General features: G+C 43.8%; 1 protein-coding gene across 6 annotated transcripts in view; it reads left to right on the top strand.

Annotated features, from left to right (window-relative positions):
- The window catches only part of RNF130 (ring finger protein 130), a 684,518-nt gene extending 662,332 nt beyond the window's left edge, over window positions 1-22,186 (top strand). For all 6 annotated transcript variants that reach the window (XM_078653555.1, XM_078653553.1, XM_078653551.1 and 3 more), the window contains one exon: window positions 14,466-22,186. In XM_078653555.1, the coding sequence (XP_078509681.1) occupies window positions 14,466-14,575 (110 nt within the window). In that variant the 3' untranslated portion in view covers window positions 14,576-22,186. The remainder of the gene's footprint in view (window positions 1-14,465) is intronic.
- The last annotated feature ends 1,600 nt before the right edge of the window (window positions 22,187-23,786 follow it).

Here is a 23,786-nt window from a genome sequence, read left to right as displayed (position 1 = left end):
GTCTCAAGGCGCCGCAGTAAGACACGATACACAAGTTACCCAAATGTCCTATATGTCACTTAAAAATGCAGCACTCTCTTTCTTCCTCCCAATACACTGCAGTACGCGGTGGGATGCACAATATGTGAAAATACTACTATAAATAGTGCTACTGAATTTAGCAAGTTCTCCCCAGTCTCAAAGCCCTGCAGGAAGCAGTGTTGTGCCGCCCTCGCGTGCATATTTTTATTTTTCATAGCGCTATTTGATTTCGTTCTCCATCGCAAGCCTGTGAAATAAAACGTGCAATACAGAATAGAATGTACACATTTGTGTATATAGCGCTTGTTCCCAAAAATCCGTACAGAACCGTTTGAGGCGAAGAGGCCCAAAGTCTGCTTTTAACAGCTAGGAAAACCTGGGAATTTCCCACTGTGCACTAAAATATCAATATTGTAAAAATAATTATATATTTCGTTTCACTGTTCCTGTCAGGAACCACAGCTTTCAGTGTAGTGGGTGCCGTGACCACGAAGATGGACTCGTGTATATACTCAAACACCTTTAAAGAAACATTGCGTCGCGCTCTCTCAAGCCGATTTCTTGCAACACCAACAAACGCATTTCAACCACTTGGCCTCGCTCAATGTCAAATTGAAAATTATCTTGAGAGTGTGCGACGTTCCTTTGGAGGTGTTTGAATATATATATATATATATATATATATATATATATATATATATATATATATATATATTATTCCGAAAATTCATAAAGACTGTGCTAAGCCTCCTCGTTGTCCTATAATCTCGGCCTGTAACAGCATCTTAGAAAATGTCAGCAAATATGTGGATTTTTTTTCTGCAAGATTATGTACGAAATCTACCATCCTTTGTGCTTGATACTGGTGATGTGCTAAGGAAATTAACCGATTTTGTATGACAACCCAGTTAATTTCTGATTTCTCTTGACGTCACCTCCCTTTACACGAGTATATATCATAGGGATGGTGTAAAAGCGGTACAATATTATTTCAACACAAGACTCCCCTGTCTCAATGATCACAGTAGAATGATTTTATCAATGATCAGTTTATGTTTGGAAAATAACTTTTTCTTGTTTGCAAATCAACTGTTCCAGCAAATCAGAGGAGTGGCTATGGGGGCCTGTTTTTCTCCCAGTTATGGGTGCTTGCATATGGGATACTGGGAGGAACCGGTCCTCATACCCAACTACCCTGACATCATGAGTTCCAAGGTCATCAAATGGATGTGATATACATCGATGACCTTCTGATTATATGGGACGGGACAGAATGTGAAGCCAATGTATTTGTATATAGTTTGAATCACAACAATCTGAATGTGGGTTTCACTAGTCATATCAGCGCTACATCGGTCTGTTTCTTGGATGTCGAGATCTTTGTTCATAATGGTAAACTTCAGACTAAACTTTTCCGTAAGCCTACTGCTGGGAATGCAGTCCTACATGCTACTAGTCACCATCCTGCACACCTCATACGTAGTATACTGTATGGAGAGATGCTCCGTATTAGGAGAATATGCAGCACAGATCGGGACTACAGAGAAGCTCAGATAGCTTGCAAGGACAGGTTCCTGAGAAGAGGCTATAAAACTGAGATTATAGACAAAGCAATGCTCAGGGCTAATTCACAGGACAGGTCACAGTTGATAAACACTAGTTCCAGCAGTATGAGGAAGAGAACCAGTGTAGAGCAAAATGAGACCCGGCTCATTTTCACGTTCAATAGTCAGCATTCAACAATACAAAAAATCGTGAAAAGGAATTGGGCACTGATTACTAGTGACCCAGTTATAAGCAATTGCGTTACACATTCTCCAAGCATTGCCTATAAAAGAGCCAGGACCATGAGTAATTGTTTGGTCTCAAGCAGTCCAGAAGTTAGAACCACTGGCTCGTGGTTAAACAGCAGCAAGGGTTTCCTCAGGTGTTCTACGTGTAAGGCCTGTAAGCATGGAACAAGTAAAACTGAATATACCACTCCTTTCAGTACTAGGCCTACACTCATCAAACACAAGTTGACTTGTAGGACGGAATACGCAGTATATGTGCTGTAATGTCCCTGTGGTCTACGTTACGTGGGAAGTACTAGACCACAGGTGTACAAGAGAATCCTCCAGCATTTGAGGGGTATTACAAACGGAGATACTGCGTATCCAGTAGCTCGTCACTTCGAGGATAGACATAACAAGAACCCTGCTATGCTCAAGTATTTTGTAATCGATACAGTTCCTCCACAGAGGAGGGGCGGTGACCGAGAGTCTCTATTACGTAAACTAGAAACCAGACATATTATCTTGTTAGATACTAAGAGCCCGAATGGTATGAACGCCAGTGAAGATTGTTTTACTTACCTGTAGTATTTAAATCCAAATTTAGAAACTGCCCGTCATGCTGTATTTATATCTATTTTAGTTGCCTCTTCACTTTTTAACCATTATGGTTTAGTTTTATGTTGTCAGCACTTAGTCACTTTACATCTTGGGTTTTCACTCATAGTTTGCACTGATTTTAGCCAGTATTTATTTGCGTAATTTTGCACATTTGCGTGTTGCACAGTATTATGACAAACCGGTATAGGCCCACTTGGGCTTGACTTCAATGTGCTCTCCTGGATATTTAGGTGAATACTGAGATTTTGCACTTACCGGCGAAGATTTTGCACATGTACAGGTCCTAGTTACTTGAATATGTTAACGGGATTGTTTTCTTTTAGGATATTTATATTCCTTTGAGACATGTGCTTAACACATTCATTGTGTGTTACAGGGTAATGTCAGTAATGATGAGAAATATTTAAAATTTTAAACATATTTATTACTTATTTATATGTTTTATAAATGAATTTTGCATTGCTGACATTTGTAAAATGATTTACAAAACCTGAACTTGGCTGATTAACAGAATGTACTTCATTTTTTTTTCTGAGCAAATTGTATTGCTTATTATGCACATAATAGTATGTCTTTCATGTTTATAATGCTGGCACTTTGCCTTTATAAGGAGCACTCCGCCCCTTGAAACGTTGTCATGTGATCAAGGCCTCGTTAGGCTGAAACGCGTCATGGCGGTATGGTGTAGAGCACAATAAACCACCTTGCACCAGTTCCTGGGTTTGCCTCGTTTCTATTGAAAGCCATTCTTCTGAGACGTCTGTTTACCACAGAGTCTCTCTTCCATTGTTATTGTTTTGTATTCTATAAACACTAGTAAAATGTCCGTGGTGGTCATGTGACCAAGAGCCTGTGTGCTCGAAACGCGTCTTCCTTGTGCCCAATAAAGAAAACTTTGATATCGTACCTGGCTGGTGTGGCTTGTCATCCCTTCGTTTCTGCGGGGGGATCGAGTGAATATATATATATATATATATATATATATATATATATATATATATATATATACATATAAAATACATATTTTTTGTGTGTTCAGCTGGACATGACAATGCGTTATCTCTTTCAACTAGAAGTTTTGCCTTTGTGTAACAAATACCTGGTCTCCACGGGACGCTGCTTTCACTCCATTTTACTTTGGTTTCGGCGACGACACGTAGCCTATCAGATGTATTGTGTGGTACATACACATCTGCGTAACTTTTAAACTTCTGAGACTTAAAACTGACTCCTAGAGCTTAAAAATTGCCTGCGTAATGACAATGTTACCACAATTCAAAAAGAAACGCAAAGCTTAAAAAAACACACACATACAAAGAAAGACAACGCCCAATTTAGCTTGAATTTCACAAAGGAATGTCGAGGGTCTATTGCGTCTGTGAAATAACCATATGGGAGTGAGATGCATGTTAGCCATACTGCAACAAATCATGCATATGTGCATTGATGCAGCATAAGAGTATCGATTCCTCTTAAAAGAAACAGTCATTGTTGATAAGGTACACAAGTTAATACAGTGTCTGTCAAATTTAGGGAAAGTTCCCAAAGAAATCAATGAACACATTAAAACATTAACTTGGTTGTGGATTAGTTTATTTTCTCGAATCGTTGGTGCACATGGATAGAGACAGCTAAAATACAACACACACGATTAAAACGTTTTATTAACGAGCTGGAACATACATTCTATTTTATTTGAAATGGAACAGCAACTGTCACCTCTGTGACACGACAAAAATCACATCGCCTTGAAATTAAACATTGGCAGTTGCTACTGTTTCAATAAGCATTTCTGAAATACAGCCATGTCTTATTTTTATTTCAAAGTGTGAGTTAAAATGCGCCCACTGCCGTTTGACAGAGCCCTAGAAGGGCGGAGGCAGAGGGGGGAAAGAGAAACAAACAGGCCAAGCCCGGCAGGCTCAGCTCTCCCGGGCCAAGAAGTGGCTGAAGGAGCGAGAAAAATAAGTCTGGCTGCCGAGAGCTCTTCCAGCCTGCAAGAGGGACCCAGGTGAGGTGGAGGCCGAGCGGGAGATTTGCGTATGCTACAGACGTTGGGGAGCAAGAGGGTATCCCACATGGTTAATGTTGCTTCTACGTGGCCTACCCCGTCCGACCCGCGCCTGGTGCCCCTTCCTTAGCTGCACTGGAAGTTGGTGCAACTGTGCTGGGCTCACACAGGCCCAGGGCAGCGCAGGCTGCAGCCGCGGGGAGAGAGTTTGAGGGGCCGTGCATGGCTCCGATATCTGGAAAGGAGCACAGTGCATTGCAAATTAAGCACAGCTGCGACGTTCCCAGGAGATTTGCATTTGAAATTGGAGGCGTGGAGGGGGTGCGAGAAACCTCAGAGGTTATGTGAAAATGGGGTATCTAAGAATCGGGGGCATTTTAGCATGACTGGAGCATGTAATTCATAATGTAAAGAAAGCAGTCGAGAAGCTTGAAAAGTAGCTTAGAATACAAATAGGGTGTTGGCACTTCTAAACTTTAGAAGGACGCTTTACGAAGGAAATGGAAGCGAGTGATCCAGGTTTTGTGCATTTTGGGGCCAATTGAACATCAGCGGGGGACCACTGCAGTTTTCGAGGTCGTGGTGGGGTACACGGGCTCGGGGCAATTCTATGAAACAAGGGCACTTAGCAGACAAAATCAGAGGTGAAATCGCGTTTTTCGCACGCCAAGAGCATCAAGAACACGCATTATATGTGCCCCAAACCCATCAAAACAAGCTTTTTCCGTGGAGCCAAAGGGGGGGAGAAGTGGGGAGGGAGTGAAAGCGCGATGCGCGCGTGCATATCTCCTGTCCTGCGTGCGCTTAGACAGGGAGGGAGGTGGAGAGAGGCAGCGAGCTGAGCCCTACGCTCATGAACATCTCCTGTTCACGTGCGCGTCCACATTTACAGTCCGTCTCTTGTGCGTGCCCATCTCTTGTCTCGCATGAGAGGCAAGTCAGTAACATTACTTCTCGCTGGCGGCAGCGCTTTGCGCTGCGTTCGCCAGGCGAGACCTAATGATAAAAACTATTTAAATGAAGTATACACAAAGTATGTGCCTTGCTGAGCCTTTGCAGATTTTGAAAATAAGAATACACATTTTCTTTCCTACTTGTTTCATATTTATTTAACTCTGCCTCACAACCCGATCTGATAAGCAGCTGCAGGGGTCAGGAAAGGTGAATCAGGATAAACAAACTTCTTTTCTCCAGCACTAAATAGAAAAGGAAATATCCATGCAGCCTGTGCCAAAGAAATAATTTGTCCCCTTCGCCATGCCCCTATTTTACCTGCACGGCACAACCCACCTTCTAAAAGGAGATGCGTGATTAGGGATACCTGTGAGAAAGAACCCAGGCCCAATCACGCAACTCCCAGAACAGGAAGAAAAAGAATGTTCGGAGGAGCGTTTTAAATTAAAGTGCCCATTTTCCATTGGCCTTCAAGCCGTCACTTCCAGGGCCATGGCTCATGTTTGGGTGGGCCAGGATCATGTTTAGGTGGGCCTGGCCCACCCGGCACACCGCTAGAACCAGGTCTGGGAGGAGGGCAGAGAAAAGGGACAAAAAGGAAAGCGAGAACGCAACAGAAGAAGCACTGTAAAAAAATTAAAGCAACGGACATTCCAATATAGACCATAGCTGGCTGCTGCGACCACAGCCTTAAATTTCCTTCGATCATAAATAGTCATCTGTCTTCACCCAGTGTGTATCAATGCTCTAAAAGTCTCCTCAGAGTCAAGGGAAGTGGCAATGATGGTGATGGCCCTCAAGAGAGGGCATGGGAAGAGGTAAAACAGCCTCATCCGCGTAAACTCTGCCTCCGTGTCTACCAGTCTTTGACTACTTCCCACACCCTCCCCATCCCACCAGTTTCCACAGGTAATGAGGGGAGCACGATAAAGAGACGAGTGCTGGATACGGTAAGGGGTGGAGGCTGAATCCAGTCGGATGTTGCACAATAAATATTGAATCTTTTTGACCAGGATTTTATCCTTCAGTAGTGGCCATTAATTAATTTTCTGTGGGGACCGTAGAGCCACAGGCCACTGGACCACTAAGATAGCTAATACATATACCCCCTTACTTTTTCATTCCCTAAAAGGATAGCATCTGACGCTGTGCATTATAACTTCAACCTTTGAGTATGTGTGTCTGCAAAGTGAATGGGCTATCGTAAAGGAAACTAGTGTGAGATGCTGCTTTTTAATGCCCAATACCAGGAGAGCTGCTGGATGAACCGGAGCTGGTGCAAAAGATAATGTGGCAATCCCAAATAAAGGATGTTGCCATAGTCCAGGCCACTGTGGTGATAGCCCATCACTGTCTGACGCACATGCCCTTTGGGTAACCGAGGGCAGGGTTTGTAGAATATATACAGAAAAATATCACATTCCATCTGGGCACCAGCTGGAAACCAACATTTGTTCCTTTTTCTTTTTAATAAAAATATTTTTATTGGTATTTACACATTACAAAATACGTTGTGACATATAATGAATAAGAGGTTTCACGGGCATACATGTAGGGATGAACGATTTGCAGTGGTGTCTGCCCCACAGTTTTTGCAAGGAACATATAACATTTAACATTGAACATATAGGTTTTTGCGTCTGGGTGCGTGTCACAGTTGAGCATACGACATAAAAACAAAACATAGAAGTGTTTGGCGGTGGTTTGGTGTTAGATCCCCTCATCTACGTTGGGCGCCTACAGTTGTTTATGGAGGTTTGTATGAACTGAGGAAGTTGTCTAGTGTTGACCACATTCCTCGGTTGGGATTTCTCCCTGGTGTCTGTCTTAGTGCAGTGATGTCTGCCCCTCTGAGAAATATGACCCAGTTTAGCCACCCCTTGAATGTGGCTTTGGTGGTGTCCTTCCAATTGGCTAGCACTGTTTTGACTGCTGTCGTCAGGAGGAAGTCCAGGAGGTTTCTATCTTGTTGTGTGGCTAAGTCTGTTGTGATATGAGCGGTGGTGGGTGTTGCAAATGTCTGTACTAGAGTACAGCCTATGGCCTTGTTGATGAAGCTGAGCACCTTCCCCCAGAATTTGCTGACCTTACTACAGTGGAAGATGAGGTGTGCGAGGTCTCCCCTTACTGCGCCGCAGTTCCAGCAGCTGTCTTTGTCTCTCAGACCCAACGATGCTAGGCAAACTGGTGTCCAGTATGCTTGGTGTAAAAGCCAGAATTTAGTTTGTGCTAACACTGGGGATATCATGTTTTTTTATGGGGCCGCCCAGAAGGTTTGAAGTTCTTGTTCTGTGAGTTTGGAGCCTAGCTGTGTTTCCCAGTAGCTGGTGTTCTTTGCGTTAAGTTTGGAGGATACTGGGCGGAGGAGCTTGTACAAGTGTGAGACCTGGTGACCTGCCCTGTTTATGTTTTCCATGTACTGAAAAATTGAGGGTTTGTGTTTGGTTAGTTTCGATTTTGTTAGGGCTGTTTTGATTGCTAAGAAGTTGTATAGTTCCATGTCGGGGAGGTCGTGTCGAGTTTTTAGGCTGTTGAAAGTGTGGGGTGACCCTTCCTCTTCCAGCTGAGCTGGATATGAGAATCCTAGTTTTCTCCATGTATGCATGTCGAGGGTCTTCCCTCTATATTTAATCTTGGGGTTATCCCAAAGTGTTTCCCAGTGCGAGTTTTTGATGCTGAATTCGAGCTTTCGGTCTACTTTGAGCAGCGCTTGCCTTGTGATCTTGAAGATCGGATTGTTCCTTTGTGCTTGCTTGTTGGGAGTGGGGAGAGTTAGAGGGTCTGCATTCTTTTGGATGGCATTCTCTATAAGGAGCCAGGTTGAAGTGTAAGGCTGTTTTGTCAGTACCTAGTGCATTCCTTGTCTGGCTATGAAGGCTGTCTGGAAGGTTCTCAGGTCCGCCACATTCAGACCACCTAGCTTTTTCCCTAGTCTTAGTTTTTGGAGACTAATTCTAGGTTTCTTGTCACGCCAAAAAAAATTGTTTAACATTCGGTCTATCTTTTTGTGGAATTCATCTGTGAGAGCCAGGGGGAGCATACGAGCAAGGTAGTTTACTATGGGAGTGATCATCATCTTTACAGTATCTATTTTGCCCCACCATGTGATGAACTTGGGCGACCAGGTCTCTAGCAGCCCTTTGAACTTTTCTAGAGTGGTTTTCTCATTCTGTTCTAGAGTCGTTCTTAGGATTCTTCCAAAATGGATACCTAGATATTTGACAAACCCAGGTTGCCAGGCCAGCCCTGAGGAACCCATTACCTCTCTGTTTGTGTGTATGTTGAGGGTCATACATTCCGGTTTGTCTCTGTTGAGTTTGTAGCCCGAGTGTTTAGCGTACAATTCAATGGTGTGCTTGAGTGCTGGTATGGAGTGAGTGGGGTCCTCCGTTATTATGAGTAAGTCATCTGCGTAGGCTGCGAGTATGCCTGTGGTGCTGTTAATGGTTATGCCTACTATATTTCTGTTAGCTAGGATATGTCTAATCAGGGGTTCCAGAGCTAAAAAGAACAGCAACGGTGATAGCAGACAACCTTGTCTTGTCCCCCTTTGGAGATTAAATTGTGCTCAAGTCGCCCCGTTAATCGCTATCTGAGCTTTAGGGGTTTTGTATAGTGCCATGACTTTCTGCGTGAAGCCATCACCTAGGCTGTACACATGCATGCTTTTCTCTATGAAATGCCAGGATGCTCTGTCAAAGGCCTTTTCCGCGTCTAGCGTGATAGCTACCGTTGGGTTAAATGTTTTAGAGGAGTGTTTTCTGACCTGGCAGAGGAGTCTTGTGTTGTCATGGGACATTCGGGTTTTCAGGTAGCCTACCTGTGTATTTCCGATTAACTGTGGGAGCACTTTGTTTAGTCTTGTGGCTTGGATTTTGGCGTAATGCTTGCAATCTAAGTTTATTAGTGATATGGGGCAGTAGTTTTTGGGCCATTGTGGGTCTTTGCCTTCTTTGGGTATGACAATTATGTTGGCTTGTGACATGGATTCTGTAACTACCCCCTCTTTTCCACAGTGGTTGAAGACTTTTTTCAAGACCGGTAGTAGATGGTCTTGTAAGGTTTTATAAAAGGGCGCTGTATATCCGTCTGATCCTGGGGCTTTGCTATCTTTTAGCGCCATAATGGCTGCGGTGATCTCGCTGGTTTTTATGTCTTGACCTAGCCCCCAAGCTTCCTCTTTCGTTATCTTGGGTAGGTTAAGGCTGTTTAGGTAGGCTGATCAGCCCTCCTGGTCTAGATTGTCATCTTTTTTTGTAGAGTTCTTTGTAGAATTCCATGAATGTGTGTAGGATTTCTTTATTCCTGGTATGTGACTTGCTGTTTGCATCTGTGATAGTAGAGATACAGTGTTGCCTTTGTTTGTATTTGAGGTATGACGCAAGTGTTTTCCCCGCTTTATTAGCCTCGCATAGGTTGATTTGTTTATATTTCCTTATCCAGAGGCCCGCCCGTTCGCTCAGAATCCTGTTGAATTCGTATTTTTTCCCTGTAAGTTCTACCAGGGCGGCTGTGTTCGAGATGTCCCCAATGTGTTTCCTTTCTAGTTGTTTGATGTCATGTTCTAGTTGGTTTAGCTGTGCTCTTGTTTCTCTGTCTCTCCTGGTCTTGATTTCTATCAGCGTGCCTCTGATGGTTGCCTTAAGGGCGTCCCACAGGCATTTTGGATCTGTGTCTGGTATATCGTTTTTTGCGATATAGTCCTCAATGGCTTTCTCTATTCTGTTTTTATCTTCCTTTTTTGCCATGGTTATGTTGTTAAATCTCCATCTGCGTGTGATGTGCTCGATGTGCCTAACCGTGAGCTGTAGGCTGATGCACGAGTGGTCCGAGATTGTTCTTGCCGCAATTTCTGTGTGTGAGCCTGAGATGAGTATATAGTCTATTCTACTGTAGGAGTTGTGTGGGTTAGAGTAGAAGGTGTAGTCTCTGGTGTCGGGATGTTGTAGGCACCATGGATCTTCTAGGTTAAACCTAATACATATGTTTTTTAGAATATTGAGGGAAGCAGGTGGTCGGGCTTGTGAACCTGATTGTCTGTCTAGGGTGTGGTCCAGAGCTAGGTTGAAATCACCTGCCAGCACATTCATGTCGCTCGGCTGGTAAGCCTCTATTTGTCTCATTACCCCTTCCCAGTAACTGGTGTCGTCTGTGTTTGGTGCGGAGGTGTTGGTTATCAGTATGGTTTCATCACCTCTTTTCAGTTGGGTGATCACTTGTCTCCCCTGGTCATCGCACTTTTCTTTCTCAAACTTTAGCTTGGATTTGCTGTTTATCAGGGTGATGACGCCCCTTTTTGCCTATTTCCAGGGAGCAGGCTATCTGACCTATCCATCTCGCCCTAAGCTTGCCTGCGTCGTCCCTGGATAGTTTGGTTTCTTGTAATAGGATGACCTTTGGTCTTAGCCAGGTAGTCTATTATTTTTTTCCTCTTAATCTGGTGATTTAGACCCTTGACGTTGAGGGAGACTCTCTTTAGGTCAGCCTGCAGTGCATTGCTGTTACTTAGTGTCATGTGTTATAAATAGGGCATGCCTGTTGTGGTGGTTGCTTTGATTCAGACGATCTAACTGGGCATTTGGTGTGGACAAAGACGAGGACGTGGACGAGACAAAACAAACTGACGGTACAGACAGGACGAACATTATGTACACTGAATCCCCCCACCTCTCCCCTCTCCTCTTCCCCCTCCTCCCACCCCACCCCCTCCCTGCAGCTATGTCGTACAGTAGACGTGCGACAGCAAGGTCCCTCCCGCCCGCTACATCCCCAGGATAGTCAAAACTCGCCGTTATACTGCGCATATTATTAAGCGTGCAGCCTTAAAGGATAGGTATGTTCGTTACATTTGGCTCTATAGTAACACCCCCGCATGTGGTTAAAGGATATAGGCGTTCTTATGATCGGTTCTGTCTGCCTTTTCCATCCCTGAACATCGGTGTGTGAGTCTGTGCCCTGCTGTGTCCCCAGCGGACTTTCAGTGAGGTAGTTTCTGCTGTGCAAAGGTTGCAGTCTTGGTGCGTTCATGAGGTAGATTTTCCTTTTCTGATGAAGTCTAGAGGTGTTGTCGTGTTCGCAATTATTCCGTGTGAGTTGTGTCATCTTAGTTATTGGGTTTTGGTTAAGTTCCGCGATACTGACGATTGGCATCTTGTGGGTCTAACTTAGTCTGTAGAATGGTCTGGTGAGGCGCTTCTCTTGCTTGTTGGGGTTGTCGTCTCCATTACCTGTGTGGCTGGACCCTCTAGATATTGTGCGTGCTCCATTGGGTCTTCGAAGGTTAGTGTGACTCCTTTGTTGCTTATTCTGAATCTTGTTGGGCCGGCGAATGAAAAGGTGATGTTCTCTTTCCTTAGCCTCTCTCTTTGGGATAGGAAGCCTTTCCTGATATCGACCGTGGTTTTTGAGTAGTCTTGTGTGAGGATAATGTTGTGTCTGTTCCACTGCAGGTTGTGGTTTTTTCTTGCCACCCCAAAAATGGCGTCCGTTTGATGTGAGCGTAATGGTTTGCATATCATCGGTCTTGGTCCGGATCTGTTGGATTGTCTTATGGCCTGGACTCTGTTTGCCTTGTCTAGTTCGAATGGGTTTTCGAATTTGAGGTTCTTCAGAATGGGAAGGAGGTTCTGTAAGAGTGACACGTACGAGCCGGCCTTGTCTTCTTCCCCTTCTGGCACACCCAGAATTCTTATGTTTCCTTTTCTGCTACGGTCCTCGAACTCTGCTGCTTGCTTGCGAAGGTCAGTTATGGCCTTAGCTATGGTGCCAATCGCCTTTCCAGTGAGCTGTGATCTTTCTTCTATGTCACTGAATCTCTGTTCAACTTCGAATAGCCTGCTGTTCGCTGTGTGAATGTCTGCTCTGACGGCAGCAAGTTTGAGTTGGATCGCGTCCGTGGTGTTTTTGGTAGTTTTAGCTAGGTCATGGACTTCCGCCAGTTTTTTGAGTATGCTGTCCAGTGTGCTGCTGATGTCTGATTTTTGTTTTATGGGTGATTCTGAGACGCTTTCAGGTTTTGTTTTTTTCGGCTGTTGTTTCCCTTCATTGCCGGCCATTTTTGCTATGCCCCTTTTTGTTAATAGGATTTCGAATCTCTTGCCGCCGTCTTTTGAAGCTGAAAGAACTCCTTTTCTCAGTGGGCTCACGTTTTGTGGCTCGTTGTTTTTCTGTGTGATTGTTCTCAAGTGTGTTCTTGATTGTGGTGGCTTCAGCTTGGAGCTCCTTATTTGTGCTGGTCCCCTTAGTTAGTCTTCCTTATTGTGTGCTCTGTCTTTTTCGTTCGTGGACGCTTCCGTGACTGGGCTAATTTGTTGGCCCGTCAGGGGTGGTTTCACTGTCTGGGCGTTTTGTTCCCTTCCTGCCGTGTCTTGTGTGCGCCTGAGGTTTTGGGGTTGCCGCCGTCTGCGATACCTTAGATTTGGGTTAGCGGGCTTCTTTAATGGTTCTGTTGCACTATTTGCTTGGCGGTGTGTGTGTTTCTCATGGTTTGCTACTGATTCACAGATTGGCCTTGGAAATAACTTATAGGGCCTCTCACATGGTGACAGCCCGTATTCCTCCCCACCCGCTATTGCAAGCCTTGGACTGACACTTGAGTAGGATACTGGAAAATACAAACTTGCTTTCTAGGATTAAACAGCAACACTGATCTTCCAAATCGTATAAGTCGAAAATTAGCAGCATATCTTTTAAGGAATACACTTTGAATTTGCCACCTGACTAAGGGTCGTCTCAGACAGCGCTTGAAGCCTTCATAAATAAAGTATAGTGCTTTGAGGTGGAGGTTTTTTGTGTATTGTGTCAAGCAAAGGGTATTTCACTTTTGTTGTTTGTCATTACGCCCAATGTATTCAGTCGGCTGCTTGAAGACTTCAGTTCTGGTTTCAGAGTGTTTTGATCAGCCTTGGCAGCCCATTGTAGTAAACCTGGAGCGTGCTCGTTGTTCATTCATGCTGCCAGTGGCCCTGCTTGTCCTTGAGAATCAACTGGTCCATGAATATGATGTTAGGTTTTACCCAGTAATGGTCGCCTTGACTATCGCATAACTTTTCTTTGTAGCGTTACTACATGGCAAGCCCTGTATGGATGAACAATTGACCGTGCATCACTGGGTGTTGCGATGCTGTGGCCACATCTGTTTTACACTTAGGGTTTTTCCAGGTCTCCACATCTGTCAGTCCATCTCGATCAGGTTCATTTCTTCATCCTTGATTAGGAGCAAAACAACTTGCATACAAAAGCTTTGTAGAACAGAAAATAGTCACTGATCTCTGGCCGTTTGTGGCTTTTGGTCCACTGACACTTGCTAAGATTATATTGAAATATTCGTTGTTATGAATTGTATGATGTATTCGCCCCACCCAACAAAAGTAAAGACTAAAGTTGTGGCACTATTGTGTCTGGTTACTTTAGCCAACAGCAGACAGAGCTCTGCAGCACTCTGTAGCTCAATTCAAGAGGCTGCCCATGATTGATTCTGGTGGATAACTAGATGTGCACATAGCAGAGTTAAAACACTATTACTTCTCTCTACTTAGTCACGTCCTCTTTCGAAGGGTGCTGCTTGCCATCCAGTACAAAGCATGTGAATCCGGGAGTTATTTACCTGTAGCACTTGCACTTCAGTGGGGTGTCTGATTCACCTACAAATCACCAAATCTATCCAGGAGGGAAAGATGATAGTAGCAACAAACTGCCACTGAAGCCTCTTGACTAGAAAAATAAACTTACAGACTCACCCAACCAAAAAGGGCTCTGGGGCTCATCACAACATCGGAGTCTGATTCAGAGACCCTTTTTCTTCTAGTTCTAATACGTTTTTAGTAAAGCTTTATATGACTATCCCACCTATAACCTCTAGATGACCGTACACAAATGCACACCAGACTGTAACAGATAAAAAGCTGCATAACCTTTGTTGCAGGTCTGTAACATCACCCTAAAAAAATGTACTTTTCGACGAAGGGGTAATTATTTATGTTGTTAATAGTGAGGCTATTTTATAAAGACTGAATATAACTTGTTGCTCAGTTAAGCCCTTCTCATTTGCTGATAACCATATATGTTCCTTATGTGTCTCTTTTCAGGTGCCCTCTTCTTTAACCGCAACTCGCTGTCTCCTCGGAGCCTGGGCTACGAAACTGAACTATCAACAATTGAGCCTTCCTTGGACATGTTCGACGAAAACAAGACATGATGTAAATGACTGCATCCGTCTTTCTGCCCAGTTCCCCTTTCTCTCCACCTCCAGTGCCCACCATTCCCATCGTATACTCTCCTGTCGCGCACCCAGTGTACGAGCCAGAGCTTAGCAAACGTTGGAAATGCCCAAGCACAGTCAAACCCCAATGTTGGCTCATGTAGAATATGTACAAGAGACTGAAGAAGGTCGCCCTCTGAAACAAGCAACAAATGTGAAAAAATGGTGTGTGTCCAAATTGAGATCTCCGTAAAAAACAAAAAAACTATATATGGTTGACGGTGTAACCTCACCCATGTGTGTACTGACCATTTGTCCTGCTGTCATGCCGGATGCTGATTTGTGATTCCAAACGTGTCTCTACATGAGGTGTATTTGAACTCTTTAAAAAGTGAGCCTCATTTCCTTACATCGAGCCATACTTTGAAGTATAACAGATACATAGTTATTGTGTGTGGTGAGAAGACGGCTTTGCACATACTCGGAATTTCCTCTTCTGTTTTTGGTCTGTTCTCTCTGGCACACTGTGTAGCTCTGCACTGTTAATTATGTACGTTGGTTAAAGGAATATTTCTCCAAATGCAGAGAATCTGATTAAACTCGCTTTACAATTGTGCCTGACAATACCTCTAGAGCAGAGGAAGTTGCCATTGGGAACATAACTCCCCTTGTTGTGAGCAGTGGGCTTTGTCACAAGCAGATGGTTCTGTTGGGAGCAATGCCCACTGTTGGAAGCAGGTTGCTGCCCAGGACATGCCTTATCACCCAGCATTAGGAATGTGTCCTCTCTTGATGCTTTCCCAACATCCTGGCTTCTGCTTGCTCCATCTGTACCTGCTGTGACGCATTATATTTGCATTTGAATTTCTTTATGTTGTCTGACTTTAAGTGTCGCTTGAGGCAGTAAAATAATGACATACAGCAACCGGAAAACCAACACAAATCTCTAATTGTTATGTTTGTTGAATATTTTTTGATTCTGCTATGACAGGAATGCGAATTTATATAGCTCCCTTGCTCTTTGACACTCTACTGTTCAACAGGAGTGTTAATTCTGAGAGCAAAGCACTGTTGGAAAGAAAAGCCAAACTATATAGCACTGTAGTGAAAGACATAGCCTTCACCATCACGGCACAGATGGAATGGGGTTTTGGAGCCATAATCTAGTTTCATCCGATAACCTTGTACCAGAAGTAAATAGAGATTACTCTTAGTGCATTTGGCTCTCTGCATATGAATGCTGAGATCATCTTTTCTGTGTTTACTAGCCAAGCTGTTACATTAAGTGCAGGAAGGGCAAGATGTTATGAGAGCATTGCCGCTAAGCCACGCGTCTATTTAATTGAGACAAGGTTTTCTTTACTGGGATCCACTGGTCACGCTGAAGTTCAGATGGCTTATGTATTTCTGATTGAGCAATCCAGTAATTGTTTAGGGGTTTCCTTCTCATGCTGGTCTTCAGTTGTTGTGTGTAAGTATCATTGAGATGTTGCAGGGGTGGGTTTAGGGTGTACCTAGTTATGGTGACCGATCTTTCAGCACCATGTACAAACTTGATGGAGACATTGGGTGGGATGAATGAATCCTCACTTTGTGGTGGCTATGATGGGATAAGTGAATCCTCTCACTGTTGTGGTTGTCTTCATTTGCCATCTGTATATTTGTTTGTGGCATGTAATGGCTTGGGGTAGGCTTAATGATCTTGGATCGCGGTTGATACTAAATAGACAGACCACCCTTCGCATCAATATGCCTCCCAGTCCTTTATGTCGGCCTAAGGTTACAATGGATTTGCCAGGGCTTCACATTGGTGTTGCAGTCCTATCTATGCATGGTGGGGCCCTTTCTCGACAAGTGGGGCTCAGTGTCCTATCTTCAGGATTTGATAATCAATCCTTTACAAACATGGATACCAGCCTCTGTAGGATTGGTACATGCCCTTGCACTATGGCTCTAGTATAGCCTTCCTCTCTGAAAGGATGGTGTGTTTGGCCTCTGCAGATGTGGGCTGAAACTCTGTAGATAATGCCTAACTCCATCCATAAAGCAGTAGCAGTGTATACACAGGCCCCCTTTATGAAGGAGTGGTACACCTCCACTCTACAAGAGTGGCACATCCCCAACTCTCAACAGGAGGGGTATATTTTCCCCATTTTATGGACTGTTACAGCGTGCATTATACAGAAATAATACATTCTCTTTTCGGGTCATGTCTCCAGACAACTGCCCATGCACAACAAGTGAATTATCCTGTCTCTCCAAAAGAGCTACATCCTCCTGCCTCTCACATGCCATGTCTGGAAGGTTGTTTTATTTAATGTTTTTAACACATGCAACTGGCATAAAAAGTAATATAAAGTAAAAAGGCTTCTGCCTTAAAGTGTCATGCCTATATTTGCAAAGAAAGAAGCTAATACGATCCCTTCAAAAACAAATCCAAACATGACATCAAAGAAGAAATTAACGCATAGATTGGTTCAAGAGCCTTGGCACTGAAGTGGGCTACATTCTAGGTGGATGTGCACATTTTTTCAAAATGCCGTCACTGTCTGAAGTTGATTGACCCATTGCACCATGTTGTATGCTGCAGTGGGTGGAACCAAATTATGATTGATACAGACCAATGGATGAAGATGGCCGACTGAAAGTGCCTGTAAGTATGTATGCAGGTATATTATATCTATGCCATGACAGTGAACATAAATGTGGCTGACTAAAACGTGTTCTTTAGAACAATTGCGCTAATAAATGCATTTATTACTAAAGTGCAAAATTCAAATTCGAGTTTATTATCACAGTACAGAAAAACTGACATGAGAAAAACACCCTCTACTGTGTCACAGACAGCATGTTTCACTTTATTTACTCAGGAAAACTACTCTTTGAATAGGCAGCGTGGTTTTAGCTCACTGCACACATTTAATCCCTTGCAACCTGGTTTTGAATAAATATCTTTTGTTAAAACAAGTACACATGAAAAAATACTATGGCATATACAATATAATCAGAAGCGCATAATATAAGTTGCTATTTATTACCATTATTGAGGGAGGGGCATCATGATCTTTGCAATCGGGGATTTGACGTGGGTGCTGCAGTAGTGACTTTCTCTTGCAGAGTAGGCTTTGGGATTCACACACAGTGGCTTGTTAGCTAAAATGTAGCAATATCTGCCTAACATAGGTGATCCACCTACTACAAACACTTGACGTGTAACTAGGCTAGTTCTATCGACACAGTATCTTAGGGAAGTGCTTGCATCCATAATTTATCTGTATGAACCTCTTGACTTGTAATTGAAGTTGATGGACGATTACTTTTAAAGATAAGCGATGTGAGCAAAACAAATATGGGGAAGAAAGACAGTTGTCAAGTCCCTTGAAAACCATTTTAAAATCCAGATTTTGCATCCGCTTTGAAGATGTGACATTGAGCATTGTTCAGATGCAAGCATGGTCCGCTATCAAGCCATGTTGGCACTGGGACCATATTTGAATAGTCAGCCAATGTAGTTGAGGGCCTTGACATCAATGATTCCATAGGCCCAAAAGTGGGTTTGTGCTCCTCAGTGAACACTTGGCGTAGAACGGAGTAGAGCTGCTCTCAAGGCCCGTGGTTTCAATGTGGCTATTCTGGATTTTAATCGTTTTTAAATAAAAGCCCATCAGTGGCCTTATTCTTACTGAAAGACATTAGGTTTCACCAACAGCATTAGCGCTCCCCTCTGATTGGCAAATGCATGAATTGATTACCTTTTACCCTATAATATTGGAACTGGCTCTAAAAGCCATTAGTGTGGTGTGAGATCTTCACCAGCAGGGTTAATCCTGGAGGAAACTGTTGCCTACTGGACTTGGCTGCATGCTTGAACGTTTCATGTGGCTAACGTGTTTATTTGTCAGTCTTCTGAGGTCGATAATACCTGCCTGTGAGTTGAAGTAATGCAAACACCTGCTGTTGAATACCCGTTACAGGTAGCATTGTATGAAGAATGATGATATTACTGCCTTTCATAGAATGCTACCGTCCCCAAAAGGAGGCAAAGTGAAAGAAACATTAATTTCAAGCATGATCGCGGAAAAACAACAACAACCAAGGGAGAATTTGAGTAGGTTTTGCAGTAAAGTTGCAAAAAACAAGCTCTAGCAAGAACTTTGGATCAGCCAGCACATCTTGCCCTCAGAAATGTCATTAGTAAGATGGGATATAGTGCCACCTCCCAATGATGTATCCATCTACGCCTAACACATATAGAGCTAAAGATGGGACTACATCTTGAAGAAAAGCAATAGTAAGTTGCCATCTCCTCTTGTGTATTGTGGCCAGTTTCATAGCCTTGTTATGCTTTAGCCAACATACCTAGTAACATTTAGATTGTCACTGTAATAATATCAAATAAATGAAATCAAATCATTCTGAATAAAGGAACTATTATTGTTGGCAAGTTTGTTGAACAAATGTTTGATCCAGTGCATTCTTCACCAGGTTGATTGAGTTCAACTAAGTCGACGCCTCCCGAAATTAAGAAAAGCCAGCTCAGGATGCATGTCAATGCGTCCAGTCATTTTGCGCATGATAAAAATGTTGTTTGCTTGAGAAAACAGGGATTTTTGGTAATCACTACTACCTCCTTGGTGCAAGGGTGGCCCCATGGCCTTACTTCACCTCTTACAAAACCCGAGTGTAACTAAACTTTGTTTTCGTGTCTGGGAAAGGGAGAGAGAAGTTGAGGACTGGAATATTGTCTCCTCAAATAACTAAATACAATGCCCTTAAATGTATTCTACAACCTTATTGTCTGCAGATGGACACATGTTTGGTAATCGTCCCTCGGAAAAGAAAACAATCCTTTGTTGTTTATTTTGTGTTTATTTGAAATAAGCAACCAAGGTTTTTTTTTCTCCGAGGGAAGATAACCTAACATTTGCCCATCTGGTTCTTCAGACAATGAGGTTGTTCCAGACCACACTTGTGCATCTCTGGGTGCATTTCATTCTTTTTCCCAGGACCAAGACCCACTACTGAACAACTAGGCCATTTTGGAATTTCCTTTTCGGATGAACAGGCCATAAGACCTCCGGCCGTAGTGCCTTTTAGAAGAGGTGTGCAGTGTTCACTCTTCTAACATTGAGTTTTTACAGCTATTTCTTGTTAATACAGCCGTACTAGGGGGTTTTCTGTAGAACTACATTTTCTTGGAATCCATATGCTCCACCTAAAGCTCACTTTCCTTCTGGGTCCGCAATAGTTAGTGTCAGCTGTTTATGCTTCACCAAACGCGCAGCATAGCACTACCCCTCTGTCCTGCCATTACATCTTTACCCATTATATATGATCCTCTTAGATTTGCAAAGCACAAGTCCTGCTCAGCATACTGTGACATGGTTATGACGGATGACTGTGGATCCTTTTCAAAGAAATCAGCAGCCAGGTGATGTTGACCAGGAAATATGTTTATTTCATATGACAACTCCAGCCAGTCTAGAACCAGGTCTTCACTGTCTCCGCGCATTTTATTAAAAAACAATTCTAACAATCTGAAATGAAGCTTGAAATTCCAAAATAATCTACGTAGCCACAAGAGGAGAAATGCCACAGTGACCGAATGGAGAAGCTCTGTATCCAGTTCTTAATTTCTTTTTTAGTCGAAACATTTCAGCGCTGTTGTTTTTGCCGTATCCTTGACTGACATCATTGTGGTACCAGAGACGTCTTTATGATGCATAGTGTGAAAATATCTGTAGCTTCCCACTTTTACATTCTCTTTGGCCATCTGGTGAAATTGCGAAGCCAGAAAGCAATTTCCTGAAAGCAGGGGGACAGTAGTCCTAGAGGTTGCGTTGGAACTGGGCACTCTGACTCCAGTAAGTGCATAACATCCATGAAAGGGCACCATTTAGGCGTCCAGGAGACTTACATAGCTGGGCAACCTTTGTTTGCTGAGTATGGTGTGTAGGAGGAAGGCAGCCTTCAGTCGAGGATATAAACAGAGCTGCTTTCACATATTCTTGGAATGGAAGGCTGCGAAATGTTCATTGGATAAGGTTCACGTTTGCTTTTAGCACAATCTACTGCAGTGACTTTATATCAGTTTACAGGGCACGCCAAAAGAATGTTCTCCATACATTCCTAAAGACTGTTTGCATGTGTGTGCCTCATTGTCACATGACACAGATATCTAGGGATATGCCCGGGACATTTTTGCACAGGTTGGTGAAAACATTGAGAAAAGCTGCTGGGACTGGCTGGACATTCACCTTGTCATTTGAAGTGTTGAAACAGGCCTGATTACTGTTACTTGATGTGTCCAGAAGCTGCAGCATAACCACATTTATATTTTTTTATGTGACATAGCCTCGTCTCTGTGAGTTTCTTGCTCAGTCCTAAGGTAACTACCTCTGCGTGTCCCAATACCTACTTGTGTCCCCAAGAGTTAGTGTAGCCAGAGTGGAATGTGAGAGGAAGTTAATTGTTGGCTTCATGGCACTGGAACAAGTGAGGGAGTATTGTGGATGGATAATTAGAGTCTGTTACATCTGCTGCCCTTTAATGTGTGTAATGAGTCCCACCAAATGGCAATGCACAGAATGTGAAATAAACTCTGCAGTGCTGTAAAGGAGATCTCAGCAAGGGAAGTCAATCTGAAGAAATCCTGTGGTCAAAGAGATCGTTAAGGAAGAAAACAGATACTCTCAGCTGAGATCTGGTCAGAGGCGAGAGTGTTGGCAGGGCCTCACGGTGTGGTAGTATACCAATCACAAAGCGTTGTTTGCATTCTTTAGTTCACTAGTTGAAAAGAAACTTAAGGAGAGCCCCAGATGAGTGAGTAAACCCATGCCTGAGATGGACAGGTTGATACTTCCCATAGCATTGGTCCGGTTTTCCAAACTTGTACATCACAGCACCCTACTGTGGCCCAAAGACTAGAACGCACATGTTGTCCCTGTTCATCTGAAGCAGTGAGGCAAAAAACATTGTTATACCGCCATCTTACCGAGGGGAGTCTAGCTAGGCCTACAGCTAAGGGTTTTTGCAGGGGCAGTAGAACAGGGGGTCAAGGGGCAGTGAGCCAGACAGGCCCAGCTTTCATTTAATTATGTAGCGTTTTCTGCTGGAGTCTGGAGACCGATTCGTTCCAGCAGGAACTCTCTGAATCATGCACAAACCCAGAATGCTTAAACTGTGGTCCTTAAGGTACAAACGCTGCGTCACCACCAATTGTGGAGAGTTGTGAAAAGCAAACGTGTGCGATGTACGTTTTAAGTCAATGCCGACTTCACAGGGGGGTTTGAGGACGCGCTCTGCACAGGAGCGGTGCGTGTATTTATTTTGTTTTAACTCACGTGCAGGACTACTGACTTCCGGCGCTGAGGGAATGAGCTAAACTGGACCTCGGTGCGGAGGACTGGGGTCCTTGGACAATCGGAACTTACAGGCTCTTGTCAACTTGTAGCTTTAAATAACCGTGGACAGCTTCTGGTCCAAGTGTTCTGGTTTACGCATAATACAGTATTGTATTTGTGTGGTATATGCCAATATGTTACTAGTGTGTATACCTGTGAGCTAGGATTTGCTAATGTTTAACATTTCAATAAAAACCTATTGAGAGCCACGTGAGTCAAGAGTTTTATTTGTTTGCCTGAGTGCCACGCAAGGCAAGTGTCATTGATGCAAATAAAAATGTTTTTAGAAGGTAGGGAGTTCAAAAGAGTTGAACCCTATACAGGAACCTGCTGCCGTACAATCTGGAGTGGTGGAAGACAGTAATTTGAAAGGTCAGTGGACGGGAGGGTCGGACCAGAAGAGAAGTGTACAAGGAGCCTAATCAAGTGGGGAGTGTCGTTCTAAATAGATTTATGAATACCAGAAGAAGCCTTAAAGTTCACATGAGCTTGAAACTCGTGACCACGCTGGCGGATACTGTGACAGACACCTGAGTGGTGGGAAAGTACCTTCATGAATTCTTAATGTTTTCTTCTAGTTTGTTTTACTTCTGCATTTTTACTTCTTTTTTTGTTTAATTGCACTATCTACCAAAAATGTTTCCACTTTGGTACATTTGAATTTGTAAGATGTTTTTGCCTCGGTTCCCCACCTGTCTTTTTTCATTGTCATTGTGGTATCTTAGAGGGTCCCCCCAATGATGACAGGACACTCGATGTCTTCAGTCAGGTACCTTTATTGCGTTCTCTCGTACAGCCTCGTGTAGATGCATCCTTCCCCTGTCCCCGCTCCCAGTGCTCTGCCCCTTCTCCCTTGACCGGATGTGGTGTCCGGTGTCTTTCCCCGAGTCCGTGACCCGTGGGTCCTAGTGCCCAGCTGTCTGGTCACAACATCTCCCCCTTTGTTGCAAACAATTGTTTTCGATGACGTAGTCTGAGGTCACTGCTAGTGAGTGCTGATAGAGAGAGATATAGAGATAGAGAGAGCTGGTCACATTACATCTCTTCAATCAGTCTCTGTGGTCTCTTGCACGTTCTTCTCGGTCTTCTGTCATTTTCGTTCTCTGGTTCATTATCTTCTTCCTTCGCTGCCATAGTGGTTGTTGTCAATGGTTCTTCTTCGGTCTTCAATCCTCTGAAATGCAAACTGTTTCTTGTGATGTGGTACTGACCCGCCGCCGCGGTTATCATCCGTCCTTTTACTTCCGTCACGGTTAGCGGGTCTTTCGAGAATGTGCTATCTGGTTTCCTCTGTTGCCGTTGCCGCACTACCACTGTATCACCTTCCTTATTTTTGGTTTGGCAGCATGCCTCCTTTGATCCGCGTAGACCTTCATTTTTGCCTTCCCTTCTCCATCTTTGATAGCTATGTCGCTTCGGTCGGCATCTATCGTTGCTTCCATTTGTGGTAGCCTGGTCTTGCTCGAGCGTCCTAGAACTAGCTCGGCCGGGCATCGGCCTGTGGAGCTGTGAGGGCTGTTCCGGTAGTCCCTCAGTATCTGGCATAGAGCCTGCCCTATTGATATTTTTATCAATTTTGCTCTTTGAACTGCTTTCTTGATGGTCCCCATGAATCGTTCCGCCATTCCATTTGCTTGTGGCCACAGAGGCGTTATCTTCCGGTGTCTGATTTCGAGGTATTCCATACATTTTCGGAATTCCTCTCCTGAAAATGGTGGTCCATTGTCAGTCTTTAGTGTTTGCGGAGAGCCCCATGCGGCGATCACGTCATCCATTACTGGTAGCGTTGCATTTGCTGACGTTGA

The sequence above is a fragment of the Lissotriton helveticus genome, chromosome 7, assembly GCF_964261635.1.
Source record: "Lissotriton helveticus chromosome 7, aLisHel1.1, whole genome shotgun sequence".
Lineage (NCBI taxonomy): Eukaryota > Metazoa > Chordata > Amphibia > Caudata > Salamandridae > Lissotriton > Lissotriton helveticus.
This window is presented reverse-complemented; position numbering and strand designations above follow the sequence as displayed.